The 22,115-nt window shown below is 30.2% G+C and overlaps 1 protein-coding gene across 1 annotated transcript; it reads left to right on the forward strand.

Annotated features, from left to right (window-relative positions):
• Window positions 1-482: 482 nt before the first annotated feature.
• Window positions 483-14,484, forward strand: LOC139097618 (5'-AMP-activated serine/threonine-protein kinase catalytic subunit alpha-like). The gene is made up of 4 exons (XM_070649508.1): window positions 483-1,355; window positions 3,364-3,702; window positions 6,574-6,661; window positions 13,722-14,484. The coding sequence occupies exons 1-4, from the start codon at window positions 1,247-1,249 to the stop codon at window positions 13,912-13,914; spliced, it is 729 nt and encodes a 242-aa protein (XP_070505609.1). The 5' UTR covers window positions 483-1,246; the 3' UTR covers window positions 13,915-14,484.
• The last annotated feature ends 7,631 nt before the right edge of the window (window positions 14,485-22,115 follow it).

Here is a 22,115-nt window from a genome sequence, read left to right on the forward strand (position 1 = left end):
TATTATCGCCTTGTAATCATCATCATTATTTTACCTTCTCTACAACCAATACATTGATACTTTATAAGTTAAAAGATATGGCAAGAAATAAGAACATTTATTAAGTCAACTCGACAATATTCAAAAATATTGCGTAAGGTCACAAAAAGTCGATCTGAACAAGCATGCTGCTTTACAGTCGATGTATACGTAAAGACAATAAAAAAGCTCATAGGTTTTTATGAATGGTAAATTCCTCTCTCGTTGTTGATTTTCTCACGGATGTCAATGCGCATACGTGAAGATTTTTTTTTTTCCTTTTTTCGAAAATCATCAAACTTCAATCACAATTTTGTTTTGCCAACAGTTGCGATTTAAAGTTCATACAAGTCACACGTAAAATTTTTATTTTGCTTATCATTTGCTACTTTCGTATACAAATATTGCGTATTGTATTGCAATACATTTAACATATCAAGCTCATTTACATATTGTTGAATAGCTGATTTTTCCTTTTAAGAACATTTCTTTTGAATAAAAGTTGATTCAGTTCTTCATTTTATTTGCTTTTTCATGTGAAAAATGTAACAAAAAAAAAATATGAAAATTTATAACAGAATAAGGAATAAATAAAAAAGTTATCGATATCCATTTACAATTTGAGAATAAATGCAAGTGAAATTCAATACTGGATTCTTTTTTTTTTTGTGAAGAAAATTGCTATTGAAGAGCAAGGTTGAGTCTCGAAATAATCTATAGACTCATAACAACGAGTGAAAACCGCAAAGCTGTTGAGAATATAGCAACGGTTCTTTTATATTTAAACTGTATACAACTACAATTAGTTAATTTCCCCTCTTATTGTTGATACTCCCCTTCATAAAAAACATTCAGTCTGTACTCGAACTTAAAACAATAAACATCTTTATTAACATTATTAAGTCGTGTGGCATATTTTTACCTAAGTGAAGTTCTTACATATGCTCATTCATTGTGCAGAAGCAAGTTTTAATATTTTTTCGCTCCGAACGGAAGTGTGGAAAATGTAAAATTAACAAACTTTCTTGTGGTATTTTCCGTGGATATAAAAAACCCGAAAATAAGCTAAAATTAAAGGCGTTATTTTTGTACGGGAAAATCTTCATATCGATTTTACTTCTATTCTTACATTCATCGTGGTGCTGAATATAAAACATAAAAATTTAAATAAGTAAGGTGCAAGATATTGTGGTGAAGCAAAAGGTGGAAAAATATATAATCTTAAAAAATGTTGTGGATACTGAGACGAACAGGAGCTGTCAATTTCTTCAATTCAATCAATAATAATTCCGTAGGAAGATCAAATTCTGTCAATTTTTATAATGGCAGTGATTCAGGTAAATATAGAAAAATTTTGATACCATTTATTAATCAAGTCGTGGAAGTTTCACGAGCCATGAATGAAAGTACTAATTATTTTACATGCCTCATTAACATTTTAAATCCTTAATAACAGTCATGTCTCGAATTTAAGCACCCTCCTATTGGCAACAAAAAATCCATTTTTCACCTCATGGCATTTCCTTTAATTCTACAGCACTGCTTGCTTTTCCGCTTGCTCTTAAGAACGGTTTAAGCTGTCTTATTTATATATTTAAGAACTAATTGCAAATAACTGCGAAAAATACATTAATATCTTCTGTCAGCTTAAAAAATATGCTTTTCATGGCAACAAAATATTCTCTGGGGACGCTTCCTCTGTCCATGACTTTGATTTACATTTGCCTTTAGTATTCAGTCTCATCTTTACGGTACCTTCAACTAAAGTTATTTTTTAAAAGCTTATTTTATAAAACAGAGCACGTTTCCCGAGTGACACAAATGAAAAATGCTCTGCCATGGAGCTTTCGGTAAAGCTTTTTTAATAACACCAAATAGCAGACGTCTAAATTATATAGACGGTAAATAATAAAAGAGCTTTAGCTAATCCTTCTTGTGTCACTCGGGTTTAGATAGGTAAAAGATAGATTGCAGTCTTAAACGAGACAGAAATGTTCAATAACAGATGCATCTGCTTTATCAATTCATCAAAAGATGGATTACAGACTAGATTTTATTGATGACTTTCAAAGCTGTTCTTGAATAGAAACAAAAAGGTTTAAAAGGTAAACTTTTGATGAAAGCTTCAAACATGTGATTTAAAATTGATGATCAAAAATGACGCAGTAATTAGTATAGCACAATGGAGGGTTAACATTTTTGAACCGTGAAATTACAAGAGTGAGGCATATATGAATTTGATAACTGCTCTTTTGGATTTATTACTGTTTTGGTCATCTGTTCATTTGAAATGAATTTTTGTAATTCCTGATGATTCCTTTTAATTTTCAAATTACTGTCGATCCAAATGATTACAATTTTTATAACTTACAATATAAATGTCCGAGTGAACGACAGTCTGTCGTTGATATAAACTTGGCAATTTATATATCCGAGCAGCACATATAGTCGCTAGGACACTGTTACGTCGCCGCTTTGACTTGAAAAAGGTACGAGCTCCAAAGGTGTCGAGATGGCTGTTTCCGCCCATTTTTACAATCAAAATTTAAATTTTCCGCCTTGTGCCATTCGGGACAAATGTCAAGTTCACAGTAAAACATGTGGTTGACTAATCATAACCCATTCCACTCTTGGTGACTAACCGTCTTCCCGAAGAGGATGCACAGGTGTACCTCAAAAAAAGTTTAAACTTTTTAATCCTCACAATGTTTGTTTTCCTTAGAAATAAAATTGAAAATTTTTCAAATTCTATATTTAGTCCAGTATAACACAATAGACAAACCAAATTGGGCTAGCATCAATTGAAAAACAAAAGCATTAAATAGATTTTACATTCATTTAAAATGAATTCCATTTGGGAATTTCCATCTAATGCAAAATATATTTTATGTGGAATTTAAATGGCTCTAAATGCTAAAATAATTGACCAAAAACTCAGCATACTCCTACATTCATAGAGAGTTTTCATCATTAAATTAAATTTATGGTTTATAAGTGTGAGTTTGGGGAGATATTGAATTTCTCGATGAATCATTGCTGTATGTTAGTATGAAATTTACGATAGAATCATTAGTCTAAATTAAAGCCAGAAATTGATGAATGAACATACTGATACAGCACGTCATTGTCCCACATTTTTACGTAACGACGACTACGCCATAATAAACTTTTCGTAAATTTTTGGATGTATTCTGATTCATTACTCGCATATCCATTTTCCTTCTTTATTCATTTTGCGCGTTCTTGATATTTTTTCATCTATTAATAATTGAATTAATGTTCACCCTAACATTATTATTTATAGAATTTGACGTCTACTAATAAAATCTAATTATTATTACACAGGTAAAAATACTTCGCGACGTCGCTTCCGGTATGGACGACTAAGTGTAGAGCCTGATGACCAAAATTATAATCAAAATGACGAAATCGCTGACAATCTGCTTGTAGACACAGGCAATAAGTTTGCGTGCTGTGATGAAATGCGAAGGAGCCATTGTAATGTTGACAAAAATGGAAATAGAAGTGATTTTGAAAGTGACAGCAGTATAAATAATAATAATAAATTGTGTAAAAGTGATAGAAATGGTGATCCTGAAAAAGGAAAATTAAAGAAACAAAATGACCAAAAGACTATAAGTAGATTGCAAGCAATAGGAATGACGGATGATGATGATGACTTTGGTAAGGTTTATACATATTTTTAAAGACAATTATTATTTTAGATCTTAAAAAACTTTATGCTATATTTTTAAATTAAAAAACAGAAAATGTCATAACTTCGCCCCGTAATGGAACCATCTGTCTTAATTTAATACACATTACGTTATTCTGTTAACTTCCGAAACAAGTCATAATACTGACTTCAAAGAAGGTAGACTTAAGATTTAAACATTTCTCAGATTTCACTGAGATGTCCATTTTCTTGAAAATATTTAAACAAAAAAGTAACCGATTGTTGCATCATTCGGAGATCTTCCAAGAAAAGTATTATATCTGAAGTTGGGTTGGATATGTACAATAAAAGAACCAAAGAAACCTTCAAGTTGTAACTTTTGTTTATTGATTTCATTTAGTTCTTTTGCATTCATGCTGATGAACAAAAAAGCTTTATTTGAAAGTTTTCTCCTTTTGGTCTATGCTGTTCTTCTTACCGCCTTTCTGGCTTTTGTCGACAAAAGGAAAAAGAAAGAAACATTTTCCTGTCTTACTTCATCAAGCATAATGTTTGATAATAAAAAAGGTCACCAATTTGTTTTATGATATTTTTCTACTTATACATCCTCTTTCCGAATACCACTTCCTTTCCTTTTGTTGTTGATAAATTGCATTCTTTGCGACTATGTTTTTATGTTCTTCGTTCATTCACCATAAATTCCCGCATTTTTATCAATTTATATTTTGAGGGGAATCAAATGATATTCTTCCTTTGTATAATATTATTGGATGTCCTGTTAAGCTTCGCTTGACATATATTCCATACAGACAATTTAGAGCAAAAGTAAAATAAATTATAGCAAACGATAAGAACTATGCATGCTTCTATTGTTACTATCTGCTTATAATAATCATTCTGAGATATATATTATTCCAATACATTTTCCGTTTATGGCATCATGAATGCCAATGAATGTTACAATAACGAAAAGGGGAATGAAAATTCGATGCATGTACTTGACAATTTGAAATGTTACTTGAAGTGACATTCAATGGATTGTATATGGGACTGTTCAATTATTACGTATCTTTACTAACTAACCTAAATAAACAAGGAGACTCATGACAACATAAAAAGTCACTGAAAAATTATTATTGTTCAAAACTTAACTGAATCTGAACTCTTCTACCCGAGAGACATAAATGAAGAAGACTCCACCACGGATCTAAAGTTCCGGACAGAAGATTAAAAGGTCCATGAAAGAGCCTTCTTCTTATGTGTCACTCGGGTAAAGAGCGTTACACAATAAGTGAAAGGCCTAAAACCGTTACGTAAAAAGAGAACGTCCCAATTGATTAATCCACTAAATTTACTGTTAGGAAAGTTTGCTTCTCATCTGCATTTTGTTTAAATTTTCATTTGTCAACGTATGCGCACTGCGGATTGCTGCCTGCTTGAATATATCCATAAACAGGCAAAATATTATCTTAAATTTTCTTTAATTTTATAAATAAAAATCATGCTAAAATCATCAGTTCCCGCAAACCTAAAGAATAAAATAGAAAAACAAGTTCATTTTAATTCAACTTGTCAAGGTTCAATTATTAGTCTGTCGGGAAAAAGTATGAATGCTTGATAGTCAACAATATTATTATTATTTTATTTTCTAAAAACGCCCATGGACAGCTCATAACATATGCATATGTACATCAGGAATGATAAAAAAATTCAATTCCCGTTTTGTGGTATTTTGCAATATATTTGCATCACATATCCATATTTCCAATGAAAAAACAGATCAGTGGTGGACAACCTTTTATTTTCGAGGCACACTTCGATCGAAACTGCACACGACATACTGTTCATAACATTTCCAAAATTATGTCGGAACACTAATGTTCCGTGTAACATAGGTTGCTCACCACTGCATTAGATCAATAAAAAAAAGTTTTTCATAACATAGAAATTATTTAACATTTACATGAAACTGTACATCCATCATATGCTGAATTTTATTGATTTTTTTTTTTTCAAACTTGATAAAAAGTTTCAGTCCAAAGAGAAAAAGTTTCGTTCATTAAATTTTCACACCGACTGAAACTTCAATTTGTTTTAATTTAAATTGCAACATTTCAGCAGTTCAGCCTACAATCTCAACTTCTGATACATATTTCAGCACTACTGAGAATTTTAAGAATTATTTGAATTTATTATTAAAGCACACAACAAATATTTAATTACATATGAAATATGAATCCTGCCAGAATATGTTTAATTGCATATATGAAGAATTCTCAACATGTAAATTTATTTCCATTAAAACTCAAACACTGAAAATTAAAGCACATTCAGTCAAGGAGCTTCCATAATTTAAATAATAAAAAAATCCTCGTCATTAAAAGTTCTTTGAATGATGCCAGCATATTACAATTGAAACTGAACTTTTAATTAGATATCAGTGCTATAGTAACCAGAAGAAAGGGATTAAACAAAGTTTGATGCTATAGCAACTTTTCCTTAAAACTCTATTTTTTTTTCATAATGAGAAATTTTATTATTAAGTAACAAGATTAAATTCAAAAGAATTATTAAGTATTTATGGAATTTTTCCGAATATTGTTAAGCAATGTTGACTATTTGGAGGCGTCTATTGTAATTTTACTTTTGGAGATAATCAAAAGCTGGCCAATTCTACTAATAAATTAAATTTTATTAGAAGTCGAAGCAAAATTGAGTTCACTGAACCGATTGAAATTTGTGCAAAATTTTATACTTCACAAGAACCAGCAGTTTTTAGCAAATCGGAAGTAACTTAATTCGACTTCGACCTCTGAATTTTTTTCCTTCATTAAAATTTCTGTCATTAAAGCATCCCAATTTATATTTTTTCTTCTTAGATGAATCACTGTGCTGCAATGTATGTGACAGAGCTTTCCAGTGCCCCCGACAGTTAGCATCACATCAACAGAAAAAGAGGCATTTTGGGTAAGTTTATGACAATATTAAATCCTTCGTAAAACATCAGAACACTCTTGGGAAATATTTCTACGATTTACAATGGGTTTCTTTGGACTATTCTGAGTCTTATTATTCGAAGAACTAGTCAAATTATATTTTAGCAAGACTACTCTCCGGGTACTCAGGCGAGGAACAAATCAACTTCCTCTTTCGAACTTTCGAGTTTTGAAAAAATTGTGACAAGTTGAACATTTGTCAGGACACACCGACACCATCAATGGTGAAAAGGACAGCAATGTCCTGGCAGCAAAAAGACAGCAGACAACCGCTTCATCATTAAATATATTTTATACTCCATTTAGTGTTGAAATTATGGATGTGACATGAATAAAATATTGTCATTAAAATATTTATGTCGTCAGCATATTAATTCGATTATCTCATCAAAAGTACATTAAAAACAATTGAGATCGAAAATAAATTACTCCATGATGGGAAGTAAATGAGTACAGAATCATTTAATAATAGGAAATAAACAACATGATGTAATTTAATTTTAATCGTCTAGAAATTTAATTTCATCAGTTTTTAATGCACACATAAACTCAATTTTCAAAAAAATGTTAGAAGCTCTTTTATTCACTTCCAAAATAATTATGCCTAACTTTTCTCATTTCGGCAGTTCCAAATGAAAAATTTTCAATTTCATCAGACAGCAGTCGCGATTTCTCACCTTTCATTCTGTTACGAGTTCATCAAGTTTCAAAGTCAAAGGGTTTTTTTTATTAAATTAGCATTACGTTTCATGGAACTATGGTAACGGAAATTGCGCGGAGCAAAAATGTATTTAATCAACTCCTCAATGAATTTTAATTGGTATTAAAAAAAACTTTTTTTTTTGATGAGTTTTGAAAAGTAAATTTAATTTAGTATTTAAAAAGAAGGCATGAACCTTAATTTGAAGTAAATACTCAAGGCAATTTTCAACCAGAATTATCATCCATTTGAGATGTAAAATAAAGTGACATTTTAATGCTTTTCTGACAAGAATAATGAGTTAACAGCATGCAAAAATCCTTGTTCCTCAAGGAAAGTAAATATTTTGTCGTTCAGCAAGACAATTTCATGTTTATTTATGGACTTTTTAAAGCATGGGATCTAGTATAAAGCTACTAACAAAAAATTTATAACATAAATTTTAAGTTTCCACAAAAATTCATTCCAACAATGTTATACAAGTTTGTTTATAGAGCATTTTATTGCTACAACATTTTAATGAAGACATTTTTGTTCAGAAACATTTTTTTAGTTTATTAATATAAAAGTCAATTAAGTTTGATGAATAAACAATTTCCCAAACGGCACAAAAGGTGAAGGCTCCGCTAAAACTCTTGTATTAATTCTGGAAATCACACGGCGTAGAAATTGACGCCGGATTTCATTGAATCTGGCCTGGAGTTAGATTCACACTGACCTGAGATTGTATTCTTCATCATATCTACGTCATATGCCTTCCGAAAACACCAAATGAATCTATCTCCGTATATAATTCATATATTTGCTAAATTAAGGTTTCATTTGAAAAATGAATGATCTAGTTTGTTTTTTACCATTGAGTTATTCCGGTATTGGTTGGTATTAAGACACAAAACCATGCTTAAACACGTTAATTAATGATTTTCAATCAATGCGAAATTTAAAGCGTTGCTTCCAATAAATTTAAATTTATAAAGGACGTTGGGAAATTCGAATTTCCAAAATCTTAGCTTAATGAGAAGTGACTTGAATCCTGTTTTATGGGTTCGATAAGTCTAAAATCTTGCTGGATCCTTTTAAATTAAATAATACAGATTTTGTCGAGTAATATCCACAAAACTTGGTCATGCTACAAATAATGGCAATTTCCTAATTGTCTGATGATGCACATTTTTGTAATAACTTTTATGAATTCAAGTCTCAATAAAGGACTATAAAGAAGCCTACAATGCGTAACGTTTTCTTCTTTTATCTGTGAATCATAAAAATTGACGAAAAAATTTCATCGGAATTATTGAAACAAAAAATTATGAACTAAATCAATTGAATGAACAAGCAAAAAAGCTAGCAATAAATTTAATGAACATAAGGATTTTTCTAATGAATTAAGACATAAATTCAATTTTCCAAAGGTATAATAAGCATTATGATTGTGTTGTCTTCCTTACTTATATTATCCAATTTCACGTTTGATAGCGCATTTTAATCATAAAAATGGATGGCAATAAATCAAACACTCGTTTACATCTTCAAGTTCAGGATACTTACTGTAAATGAGACTGATTAAATTTAAACTTCGTTTAGTAAAAGGAAAAGCAATTTTCCAATTTATTTATTGAAGGATTTTTTTAATACAAAAGCCGTTCATTTATTTATTTATTTTGACTGCTTTTCCATTAAGCTTGTTATTTGAGAAATTTATAGGCTTGAAATTTCCACTTGACAAGTTTCTATTGTCTCAAGAAAAATAATTTTCAAATTTTTCTATAAGCCTTTGCTTAAGAATCTTACACAGAAGAGGTTAGAAAAATATTCTATGGTAAACACTTACAGAAGCTATGAATAATAAAGTAGGATGATAGTGCGGGAATTGTAAGATTCTTTACTGCAATGCAGAAGTAGAATTGGGATTTGAAGTAAATTTTTCTAATGCAATAAATCACTAAGCTTGAAGCTATAGAGAAATTTCCAAACAGTTAAGTCATTTGCATGCAGAAATGCAATGATGAAATTAAGAATGAAAAGCATTATGGCATTTCAAAGACTTCTTTGTATTCGCTTTTCATTTTACATTTTCACCGTTTTAATATTGATTAGAGAGCAATGGAAATGAATTTAAATTAAATCCATTGCAAGTGCCAAAGGAAATTACAATGTCAGGAATCTGAAAAGCTTTCAATCTGAAATTAACGACACCAGATTTTTGGGGCAGACATTTTATTCTTAAATATTCATGCAAATATTTAAAATCATTCAGGAGGTGACTTCTGCCTGTCCTAATGATGGTACAATAAGGCATAGTGAATCGATGGTAAGGTATTGGTGCACTACTGGTACATCACATTGTCATACCAAGTGTACAACTGTACAATACAAATGGTGTACCTATACCGTAAATTACCACCACCGAAAAATTGTCCCAGATCGTCATCTTATTGGACAAAACTATTTCTTATGGACATCACATATGAACGACCCCAGATTAAAATTCAAATTTCATATCAAAACTGGATTTTAAAATTACAATAATTGATTATGCTGAATAATATACTAGATGAACAACTTTTTGTTCTTTAAAAGCACTGCTTCCAGTGAAATCAATTGCGATACATTAAACAGATTTTGATATAATCCAATCAATCAATTTCATCATTAATCAATCAGTACTTCTGTTGCTATTTCAATATAATGAGAATTTTGTGTGATTAAATGTGAAATTAAATTTTGCACAAAATAAAATGGTAATTTGAACGTGACTAATTGTATTGAAATTGACATAACTGAATATTACCAAATTTATGTATCAATAGTGTGTTTGAATATTTCATGTCATGAGCGATAACTATAAATGATTGAGGTTTAATCAATATTCAATTATGTAGTAGTGAAATATTATTCCGTTTTGACATTTTCTCGTCATTAAAAGTTGTCACATAAACATTTGTGTACAGTTCACATTTCAGTTAATCTTCTAACATGGTTTATCAATTTGGGGTAATTTTAAATTTTTAATCTCTAATACAGCAATTCAGAAGCATAATTGGAATTACTTTGAAATTGGATCGCAAAAATTCAGTGCTGGAAGCTCCTACGCTTTAAAAGCGTCCCTTAAGCCTGTAGCAAGTCAGTTGTTGCTTAAGGTTCATCAAATTCTAGAGAAAGAAATAATTTCTAACTGGATAGTCTCAATTTATAGTAGATAAGTAAATAATAGATTTTGTCCTAAAATACATGTATAATATATGATACATGGATATACAAGATAACCGCATTAAACCAGTATTGTAACCAATTTTGTAATTAACTTTACAGCCAATTTTTTGAGTTTGCATAGATTCATTTTAAATGACATGAAATTTCCCCAGTCCAGCAACTCATAAATTTATTATTTTTCATATGCTGTATGCAGCACCACATATAAATAAACTAAATAAAAAAACTCAAAACAAATTGAAACTGGATAGTAATAAATTTCTAATGGGAAAATTGCGTAGTCATTCCATTAGGATATGAGAAAAAGTTTGTGTTTGCATTGATTTTTCCTCTCTTTTTTGGAATGTACTGATTTGTTTTTATACTGACGAACTGGAATTTCATAAAATTTAATAAAGTCAATCAATGTTTTCTTATTCCTTATTTAATTTGCCAATTAGATTGTATTAATATTAGGAAGCGAAAATTCTAAAGATTTATGTTGTAGACTAAAAGCTATGTGAAAATCAAATTAAAACTTCTTCTTACTAATCTAGTGTAATACGTTTATCTTAATACAAATTACCTTCATTCATCTCATTTCCGTGGGCTGATAGATTTTTTTGTATTTATCCTACATAATTTTGCGTAAATTTTCATTCATCAACTTCAAGACTTGTTGATGTATTAGGTTCTTTAACTATTTTGACGTGATAGAGTGTTCGGAAAATACCAACGGCTATTTTATATTTGAACTGTATGCAAATTCAGTTAGTTGTTTTCCCCTTTTTTAGTTGTTAGTCCCCTTTTATAGTTGATACTCCCCTTCATATAAACATTTAGTCTGTATTCAAACTTAAAACAATTAACATTTTTATTATTATTATTAAGTCGTGTGGCATAGTTTCCATTAGTTATTACTTTAAACTACACTTTAACAGTGTGATTTAAAGTTTATGAGTTTAGTCATCAAAATTGAAAATCTATTTATGTGACCTTATTTTGTAATTCTTTTATTCCTTAAATTTTGGTAACTTCTAAGTAATCCCTGTGCTGTTCTTTATTCTTTTGTTATAAGTTATAAATAAGAAAAATAATGGAATGAACAAACGTAAAGGACAATGATGAAGAAATGAAAATTTTATGATTTTATTTACGTTTGTCAAACACAAGCAAAAAAATGAAGTATAAAGTATCAACACGAATTCCTCCCATGTATCTTGTTATATCTTAGGTATTTTGTGACGATGGTCAAGGGAAAATATTTATTGGATTATATTTTATGATGGCGTAAATCTTTCTATCCGCTTCTTCTTCTTCTTGTTGTAAGTCTTTGATTCGTAAAGGAAAGAAACAAATTTATAAAGGACAAAATAAAAATTCCTTACTTCCTCTACATTCATCTGTTTAATGTTTACAAGTCTGCTTCAGAATTTTCACTTTTATCTTCTTTTGCTTTATTTGGAAAGAATATAAAACATTATGGACCTTTTTTTAAGGATGATAAATATAAATCCTCATATTTACACATTTCCGGAATGAGTTTTCAACTGGTGGATTGTGATAGTTTATAATAAGAATCATAAAAGAAAAATGTGCGTTAAAATAAGCCATCTGCAACATATTTAAAAACTTTTAAAAAGGGTGATAACAAACTTTTTTCCATCAGTTCCTTTGCAAGAAGAAACTTCTTTGATATGTATGAAGGGTATTCCTTCAATTGATGTATTAATGGCATTCTGTTCAAATTGGTTCAACAACGATTTCTTATATGTAAGCATGGATTTAAAAGTTTTTTGGGATCAATGAATGATAACATTCATCTCCTTCCGACTGTCTAAATTTGGATTTTCTTGACAAGATGTAGACCAAACAATCCATGAGTTGAGCTATGCAAAATATATAATACAAAATGAATAATTTATGTTTAAAGGATGAAACTATGATATTCTCTTCATTCTTCTTTCTATTCAATCTTGATTTTCTTAACAGATTTGTTGAACTATTATTCCAATAAGTAGATAATTTATTTTGTCGGCTTTTAAAATTATTCGACTAAAATTTGAGGTTAGGTTTTGATATTTTTCTCAAAATCACCATTTTCATTTGAATTACTTTTGAAAGCTAACCCGAACAGCACGTATTCGATAAGGCACGCACGGATGCTACGATATCATATTAACGGTTAGCACGCATTGTAACACTCGGGTAATAAAAAAAATAAAAGCCAATGAAAGGATACAATTTCATAAAGGAAACTGCTCGTATTCATTGAGCATGAATATCATTTTCAACGTTATATCAGTTGACACTTTAAAATTCTCATTCAAAATTATCGTACACATTTTTGCGATTATTTACATCTATTTGTTCACATGTGTTTTTTTGCACAAGGTGAATAACAATAAAGGAAAACGTTCCAAATCAATAAGAACAACAAGAATGCCCTTATTACGCTGTACCTTATAAGTACAAAGCTGCAGGCGTGTTCACTAAGGCGGCAAAGAGACCGCTTTTAAATACCGTAGTGGTCTTTCTGAAACAACCATATTCTTTGCCTGCTAGGGGTAGTTTTAGTCTACAGACCTGCAATTTTTAAAGAATCTAGCATTGAATCTGCTTCTTTTCGTTCATATTTTTAGATTTCTACATAAAAAACGGTTTGCTATACGCATTCAAAAAGTTGGAATTCCAAAACGGAGATTTCTTTATTATAGACTCGTAAATTATGCTTAATAGTGCACCTGATTTATGAAGCAAATATTAACAGAGATATTTTTCTTCCTTAAGTATCAAATTTATTGGACTTTTCACCACTGCATTTTCAAAAGAAAAATATTATTTATCATCATTTCTCCTTTGAAACACATGAGGCATGACTATATGCATGAAAAATGTCCATTGAAATTCATAAATTCACAAAATGTTTCTCATTTTAGAAAAAAATTCTGAATAAATTCTTAAATTGTTCTATAAAAAGCATTTATTGATTCATAAATGAGAGCTTTTATCATTTTAAACGCATAAAAATAAAGGAAAGAGTTCTTTGATGTTCTTGAATGATTCCTTTTATGTTATACAAATGAACGTAAACACACTTCAATATTCATTGTTTGTTTTTTTTTTTTTTCAATTACAGATGTGGAGGATGTGATACATTATTTCCATCATTAATGTTGTTAGAGCATCATAAGGAGGAATATGAGCATTGGAGCGATTCAGAAGAATATCAATCTTGTTGTCGTCGAAATCGTCGTGATGATTGTGACTTTTCCGATTCTGAGACATGCACGAGTGACGCTGAAAGTGAAGACTTGGAAAGACTTTTGTAAATTGGTTTCTTAATCTTTTCATTATCAAATACTAATTATCGTGATGGCGAAAAAAGGAGGGAAAGTGATAAAAGTTTTAGATCCATTTCAATTTACATGTCATTTACTCCGTTGGATGGTTCTCTTACATTTGCCTGCTTTTTTGCCTTCACACAGACTCATTTTTGTTTTTAATGATGACTATTAAAGAATTAGCAAAAAAAGCGCAAAAGGGAACACATTAAAAGTTCTCGTTCATAATCCATATCCTTTATATAGCAGCCCAATGTAAAAATGACGATTAAGATAGAAATAGCTAAAGGAAAAGTAAGAAATAATGTAATTAATTTTTGACCCTTTTTGGATTTGGAATAAAGTAATTTTTGCGAAAGCCGTTCCTTCAAGTACCTTCATCCAAGTGTAACCTTCTTCTCATAAAGCTTTTTGCTTGCTTTATTCATTTAAGTAAATTTCCAAACTTATCATTTATTCTAGGTTTCTGAAGCCGTTAACGAAAACGGAAAACGGGCCGTTTTTTCGAAAAAATAAAAACGGGAAACGGCCGTTTTTTGCTAGCCGTTTTTCCGTTTTTTAATATGACTTTTTCTCTGAATTTTTGAAAATTTTCAAAAATTTTCAAAAATTTTATTAATTTTTGACTCAAAAAATTTTTAATTAATAAATAAAATTAAGAAAATTAATATTCGTCAATTTTTTTGGCCTGCTGTATACTTTTAGAAGTAAATTTTTCATGTACATATCTTGGTAAATCAAAAAGGACTTCAATTTGAATGCAACGTATTGTTTCCATTCCATTAAAAAAACGGACCCGTTAACGGCCGTTTTTCAGAAAAAAACGGAAACGGCCGTTTTTTAAAAATGCCGTTTTTCAGAAACCCTATTTATTCATCCATTACTGCTATACAAATATGAAAATTCCATGTAAAAGTTAATTTAAAAACGAAGGTCGATTACGAATGAACTGAAAATATTAAATTTTTTATTTCCCCTAATAGCAAAGCTTTTGAGAACGAAAACCCTCCCGAGTGACACAAATGAAGAAGGCTTCGCCACTGAAGTTGAATATGTATATTTGACTGCCATATATATCCCCACTGACTCTGCGGTCATGGATTCGAAACTAGGCTGAAATTTTTTTTCAAATGTCTTCGAATCATGTGTAGTGGAAACGAAGTTTACAGTCTTCCTTTGAAGGCTACAGGCAGTAATGTCGTCAAATGAATGGTTCAGATCAAACTATTACCACCAATTGAGTCTGGTTCACTGGTTAAACAATTACTAGACGCAAATTGCCATAGCAATGCTCTGGATCTCAATCATCTGCATAGCTCCGTGGTGAAGCCTTCTTCACTTGTGTCCCTCGGGCTTATATTATATTTGTGATATGAAAATAAAAACATTATTTTAATATGGAAAATTTTGGAATTGCCAAGAGAAGGCATTTAAAAATAAGAAAACTTTTGATGACGATCATAAAAATTTTAAAATCAAAGTTGTTTATTTCATTAAAGTACATAAAAAGCATTCTCATGGTAATTAAGGAAATGAAACTTCCCAAAAAAAAAATCTTTTTGAGCACCCTCATGACACTAAGAATAGATTTTTCATTGTCAATTAAAATATAAAAATTGTACCCAAAATACTGACTGAACCTTTTTTGTCTTATCATGCTGCATTTTGTGGTGATGTTATGAAGGAGTCGTTTCAAATGACATCCTATTTTTTGAAGGAAGACAAGGGAGACTGAAATTATTTGGTACTAAAGTAATTTCCCGAGTGACATATACCAAGAAGAGTAAGCCACAGAAGTCGCCTATATTTGACAATTATATGGATGCCAGAAAGAGGCGACTTCCATTTGATATTAATAAAAGAGCTTTAGCGGAGCTTTAAAAGCTCCGTGTAGAAGCCTTCTTCATTTGTGTCACTCGGGTTTGTTATTTAGGAAAAAGTCAATGAAAGGGTGTTCTCTTATGAATGTAGTTCATGCAGGAGATGTTTTGTTCTATCCCAATATTGATCCTGAAAAATATTTAAAGTAAAAAAGCTAACGAAACTTAATTCAAACAAAATGTATCCTTCATGAAGTTTCACATTGTATTCATTATTGGATAAAGTTTTTAAAACTTTTATAGAACATACATAACTATGAAGTTATGCTAAGTTGAAATACGTAAACATTTATAAGAATGAACACACATAAAGATTATTTTACATAATTAATTTACTTTTAAAAACAAAATGCATCAGCTACTTTAAATGAGTGTTGCGCAATAGAATATGTACTATAGTATATGGAATATTAAGGCACTAAGTAGATGAAAACAAGTTCATTTTATTACAAATGCATGCTCGAAAACAATCACAAGGCATTAAGGAACACAAGAGATTATTGTTATACACAAAACTTTCATCTTGTAATTCATAATGTAACTGAGTACCTTCAGCATAAAAGGGTATTAGGAGATTATCGTTCTTTAAATTTCAAAGTAAAAACTACTTCTGAAAATCTCTAATATTTATGAAAGGAGGATTTTCATATCAGAGGAACCAACTTTTCTAAATAAAAATAATAATCTATTCAAAACTTAATGTGACTCTATATTCACCATTAAAAATGAATATCCCTAACAGCAGGCAAAGAGCAGTACTCATGGTACAGAAATACCACTGCAATACCTAAAAGCGGTACCTTTGTCAGTTAGGGTATGCCATATAAAGATGAATAGTCTTGAAAAATATCGAACAAAATAGCTAATAGAGAGCGCATTGCTGTATTTACAAATAGAAAATCCTTTTAAAGCATATACACGATTTTTGAAAGTTAAAAGTAGAGCTTTGTAATGCTCGTAAGCATAAAAAATAGAAAAAAAATGTTGGTGGAATGTAAAGCCATTAAAAAGTGTATGTAATTTTATTTTTATTAAAGTTTCGGATGGAAAGTGAAACCATTTGAAAAGAAAATAAAATGGAAGAGATTTACAAAATGAAATTATATTTTTTTGCAGCTTATTTTTGCAGCCATACCAAAGTAATTATTTTAATTACACATTTAAATACTTTTGAAAGGATATTAAAACGACTGTAAAAACTCAGCATAAGACTTCCTGATAATGCAGCAAAACATAGTAAAAACATTTGCAATTTTTTTTACAGGATCTGGCATAATCAAGTTTCTGCGCCTGGTAAAATTACATTAACGTTACATACATATATTTTAATTTATTATTTTCAAGAACATACATACATCCTTCATATTTCAGAATCTTTGTCGTTAACAATTTTCAGTAATGTAATCATACTTTGAAAAATTGGATAAAATAAATCCTTGGCAACGCAAAATGTTTTATTCTTTAGGGAATAAAGCTTTCGAATCAAGCTTTTAAAGTGTAAAGAACTAGAATGAAAATCCAACAAGCATGATGAAAAGGTATTGTTTGAAAGGTTATTCATGATTCTATGAGGATATTTACATATCTAGCAGCTATGTGGAGCTTCGTGTTTTATGCGTCCCATGGGTTAATGACAGTTTAATTATATTTTCGCTAAATCACCGTACCACGACCAACTTTATAGTAGGATCCGTGTCACTCTTTCATTCGAAAAAGGACGTATAAAAGCTTTCCCATTCTAAGTTTCGAACCAATAACTACTGAATCGATGTGTGATGGTTAAATCCTGAAGAATGAAGTCACTACACCGCTACTTCAACTCGCTATATAGGCAATTATTGGATTTACATATTAATTGTGAATAATTGGATTTGCATATTAATTGTAAATTTCAGAATCAATATGAAAATTGATGAGTTAAAACAAGAATGACAGAAAGAAAAATAAACTAAAAATAAACATTAAGCACGAGCTAGATCAAAAATGCCTCGATAGCAAATATTCGTTGTTTTGAAATGATTCTCAAATATAATAAGGATTTAATATATCTAATTTTCCATTCCTTACATTTGTAGTGATAATTTGGAGATCTTATTTCAGTTGACATAACTCACAAACTTGAAGCACAAAACATGCTTTTCACATTTAAACATAAAACATTCGGTAGCTTTTGTGTCAAGAAAAATTTCATCTCTTTACTGTAATTGTACTAATGTATCTGTTGAGAGGTATCATTTTTTTGTTATAAATCATTAATGCGAAACAGAAAATATGATTTACCTCCCCAGATATATATCTATACAAGCTCTGCATCTGTAAAAAGCTCTTCTTCTTTTTATAAAAGCATTTGCAGATAATGTGCCAATGAAGAAAATCGAATCATTCAATAATTTTTTTTGTTAAATTGTTATGCGGAGTGTAAAGAAAAGGTTTTATGGATTCTTTCATGGCATTATGTGTACTTTTTCATCATATTCTATATGAAACTCAATATATGGAAAGGAATATTATGGATGTATAATATAGAAAATAAGCAAAAGAGAAGCATGATTTAAAATAATCCTCAAAAGTTCAGCGTTCCAGTTTTATCACTCATCAAATACAGAAATTCCAATTATGGCTATAAATTGCAAGATATGACATTATCATCCTAGATACCCTAATGACAGATAAATTCAGTCGGCTGGGATTTTGTATAGGATAAAAAAAAATCGCGCTCTACCCATCGTGGTTATAGGGAACTATGCTAGGAAATAAAACAACTCGTGCGGAAAATAACCCAATAGGATAGCTCAAATGGGAGTCAAGTGGCTGCTACATGGCTTCTAAGTGTCAATTTTCATGTTAACTTCTATGAAGATTGTCACTTGAATATCAGACCGATCGAACGTTCGGAAATTACTTAACGCACATTGGAGGACATACTTTTTCCCACTATGTCGTTGCCCCCTCGATAAAGCTTAAATCACATCAAATACGTAAATTAGATTGAAATTTTCGTAGTGAATGTAATCAGAAGGTGAGAAGAAAAGTGCTGAATACAACGGGTAAAATCAATATTTAATTTCTCACAATTCTTCAACGCCTTCCTAAAACTCAGCTCAAAAGTTACGATGTAATTTAGAATGAAGATTAAGATGATAAATAAGACATTGTAAAGCAAAAAGTGTACTCTAGCAGTGTTAATTATAGTAAGAAAATCTCATTTTCGTTCCATTTTTCAGTATCGTTCATTCAATTAATTTTACAAAAGACTCAGTGTATAGACTTAAGTAGTCTTCCGTACTAACTTACGGCATCCACAGAATAATTTATACTGTTACCATTTTTCGATGTATATACACTTTGCATTTCAATTAGAGATGAGAATAACGAGTTGAGTTGATGATAAATATTGAAAAGAATTTGAATTTTTAATAAGATGTTTCCGGTGCATTAGCATTTTTCGCTTACTTGTGCTCATCGTACATATTATACGATCAAGAAGAAAAGGTCCAAAAAAACTTTTTCACTTTTTTCTTGCCTTTTACGTCATTAATTATTTTGTATTCTTATTACTTTCTAAATATTCCGTGTTTATTTTCTATGCCTTTATTTTCCGAACGTAATTTAAAGATTTAGGATGAATAATTCTTAATCTGATTAATTAAATTGTCTGGTCCTTGAAATATTAATCGAAAATCAGCGAAGCTTACCATTTAGAAATTATCCTGGAAGGTAATTCAATTCGATTTTTTTGCATAAAACATTGCATTAACTTTAGCTGGAATCACCCACAGGCCAGAACACCCACGCAAATTTTTCCATAACCAAGGAAAATGAAAATCACGGGTTTCAAGAAATACCACTTGTAAATGTATGTGGTTCTGGAATATAGTGCATACAAATTTATGTGGTGATTAAAATCACACGTTTGATTTTATCCACCACTTGGAAATGTTTCTTTCGTTTAAATTATAGATTACATTCTATGAAAGAAAAAAAAATTAATCAAGTTACCATTGAAAAATTTTTTTTCTCAGTTGTAAAATTTTCACCGAAGGAGCAATGTCGACATAAATTTTTTAATGCAGTTATCGCTTAGAAACGCCATCAACATTGCAAGACCCTGCTGCATGATTCTCGAAAAATTTCGAATCCCAAAATTTTGGAACTCGAAAAAATTTCGGATTCCAGATTTTGCAACTCGAGAAATTTCAGATCCCAAAATTATCCAACCCGAAAAATTCGGATCCCAAAAATTTGGATCTTAATATTTTAGAACTCGAAAAATTCGGATACCAAAATTTTGGAACTCGGAAAAATTCGGATCCCAAAATTTGGAACTCGGACAAATTTCGGATCCCAAAATTTTTGAACTCGAAAAATTTCGGATGCCAAAATTTTGGAACTCGATCCGAAAGTTTTTCGAGTTCCAAAATTTGGGATCCCAAATTTTTCGAGTTCCAAAATTTTTCGAGTTCCAAATTTTGGGATCCGAATTTTTTCGAGTTCTAAATTTTGGGATCCAAAATTTTGGGATCCGAAATTTTTTCGACCTCGAAAAAACGCGATTTCATAAACACCACATACAAATGTAATGTTTGATTCCCATTCGGAATAATTTGTTGGAAAAGGTCCTTTTTCTTCAAAACAGTCAAGACTCAAGTCATTAAGTACCAAAATTAAAGTTTCTCAACAATGGTCAGTGACATACTCTACTCTGTCTATTGAAAATGTGTAAAAATAGTATTATTATCAAGATGACACACTAGTGGGTATTCTTATTCCTTCCAATGAAAGCTGCTATATTGAATATATTGAAAAAGTTTCCTAAAACTTTTAATCTAATTCCATAACATTATTTTGCAGTTGTGCGGTCCTTTACAAAATATTGTAAGCTTACTAACTAACTGCCATAAAGTTTATCTACCGCACTTTTCTTTAAGATACAAATAGATGATAAAAATGTAATGAAATTGAGCCCCTCTTATAGCACTTTCCATCTCTCTCCTTTTCTTCCGACTACAAGTACCCAAAAGAGAAATATTTATTTATAAAGTATAAGTATAAGAATACATCAATCAGATGAGCCAGGCAATTTGAGAGTGTGAAATCCTTCAAGTAAATTCTGAAAACTCGTAAAAGAATAAATAAAAGAAGAACCGCAAAAGTAAACATAGCATCATATTTCAATGTGTCGATTTAAAGGAATAAGAATGAAATAAAAACAAAGGAAATGTGTAGAAGCAGAAATGAAAGAAAATACCAAGTGGAATCGACCAAAGAGATTTGCCAAAACGAAATTAAGACATAGATGTGTATGTATATGAAGCTGGTAAACGTTATTTCGTCTTATACCTTACACAGTTACACATGAAGAAAATCTAAAGGAATCAAAGATGATTAAAGAAATCATGAGTCATCATTTGATAGTTATGACATTATTAGTCTTTCCTCACATCAGTTAATGATGTGTATCTTGCTGCAATAAGCATTCCTGTCTAATGTTCAATGACTTTTAATTTTCTTTTTATTGTGTTAGAGAATATGTGAAGAAATTTTTAAACATGATAAATGATGTGATTAAATTGTTATTAGTGTACTAATTAAGGATACTTGTTCACACATGTCATTGTATACGTTTTCAATTGATGTTTATTTCTTAGAAATTGTTCGTGCAAGGTGCAATGGTGCAATCTGAGTTTAATGTCACAAACTACAGTATCGCCTTTTCGATCGACAACATGCTGTTGCCACAACAGTGACGAAGTGGCAGTTAATTAAGATCTTAATAGCTGTTATGTTGATCTGACAGAAATTGTATAATTTTGAATAACGAATCCTGAATAGGATTTGAGCCCACGTACCACAATTTCCGGTCACATGCATGGCAAAGTGCCATATGGAAATAATACATTTTCTTTATATTCCTAACTACTGCACTACCAATAATATGCCATTACAGGAATCCCACTGTAACATTTTAACATTTTAGTTGATTAGCATTTTACAAAGTATCCTGATCCGCCCTACTATGACATAATTAACCGTTGCTAGTTTTTGCATAAAATTACCACAGTAAGGTGCAATTTCCTAATGAATTATGTAGTATAACATACAAGACAAATATATTTAAAACAGCAAAAGTTACAAAGTTGTTCCAAATTTATTTAATTTCCCAAAAAAAACTTTATAATTCATGCAATTTCACACATCACAACTTTAATTTTAATCTGTGAAATTTATGCTAAAGATTAAAATTCAATTAACTCATATAAAAACTTTATATGCAGAAAATATAATGATAATCAATTTAAATAAGCTGAA

Source organism: Chironomus tepperi, unplaced genomic scaffold (assembly GCF_022539635.2).
Source record: "Chironomus tepperi strain 1889 unplaced genomic scaffold, CSIRO-AGI_Ctep_v1 contig_425, whole genome shotgun sequence".
Lineage (NCBI taxonomy): Eukaryota > Metazoa > Arthropoda > Insecta > Diptera > Chironomidae > Chironomus > Chironomus tepperi.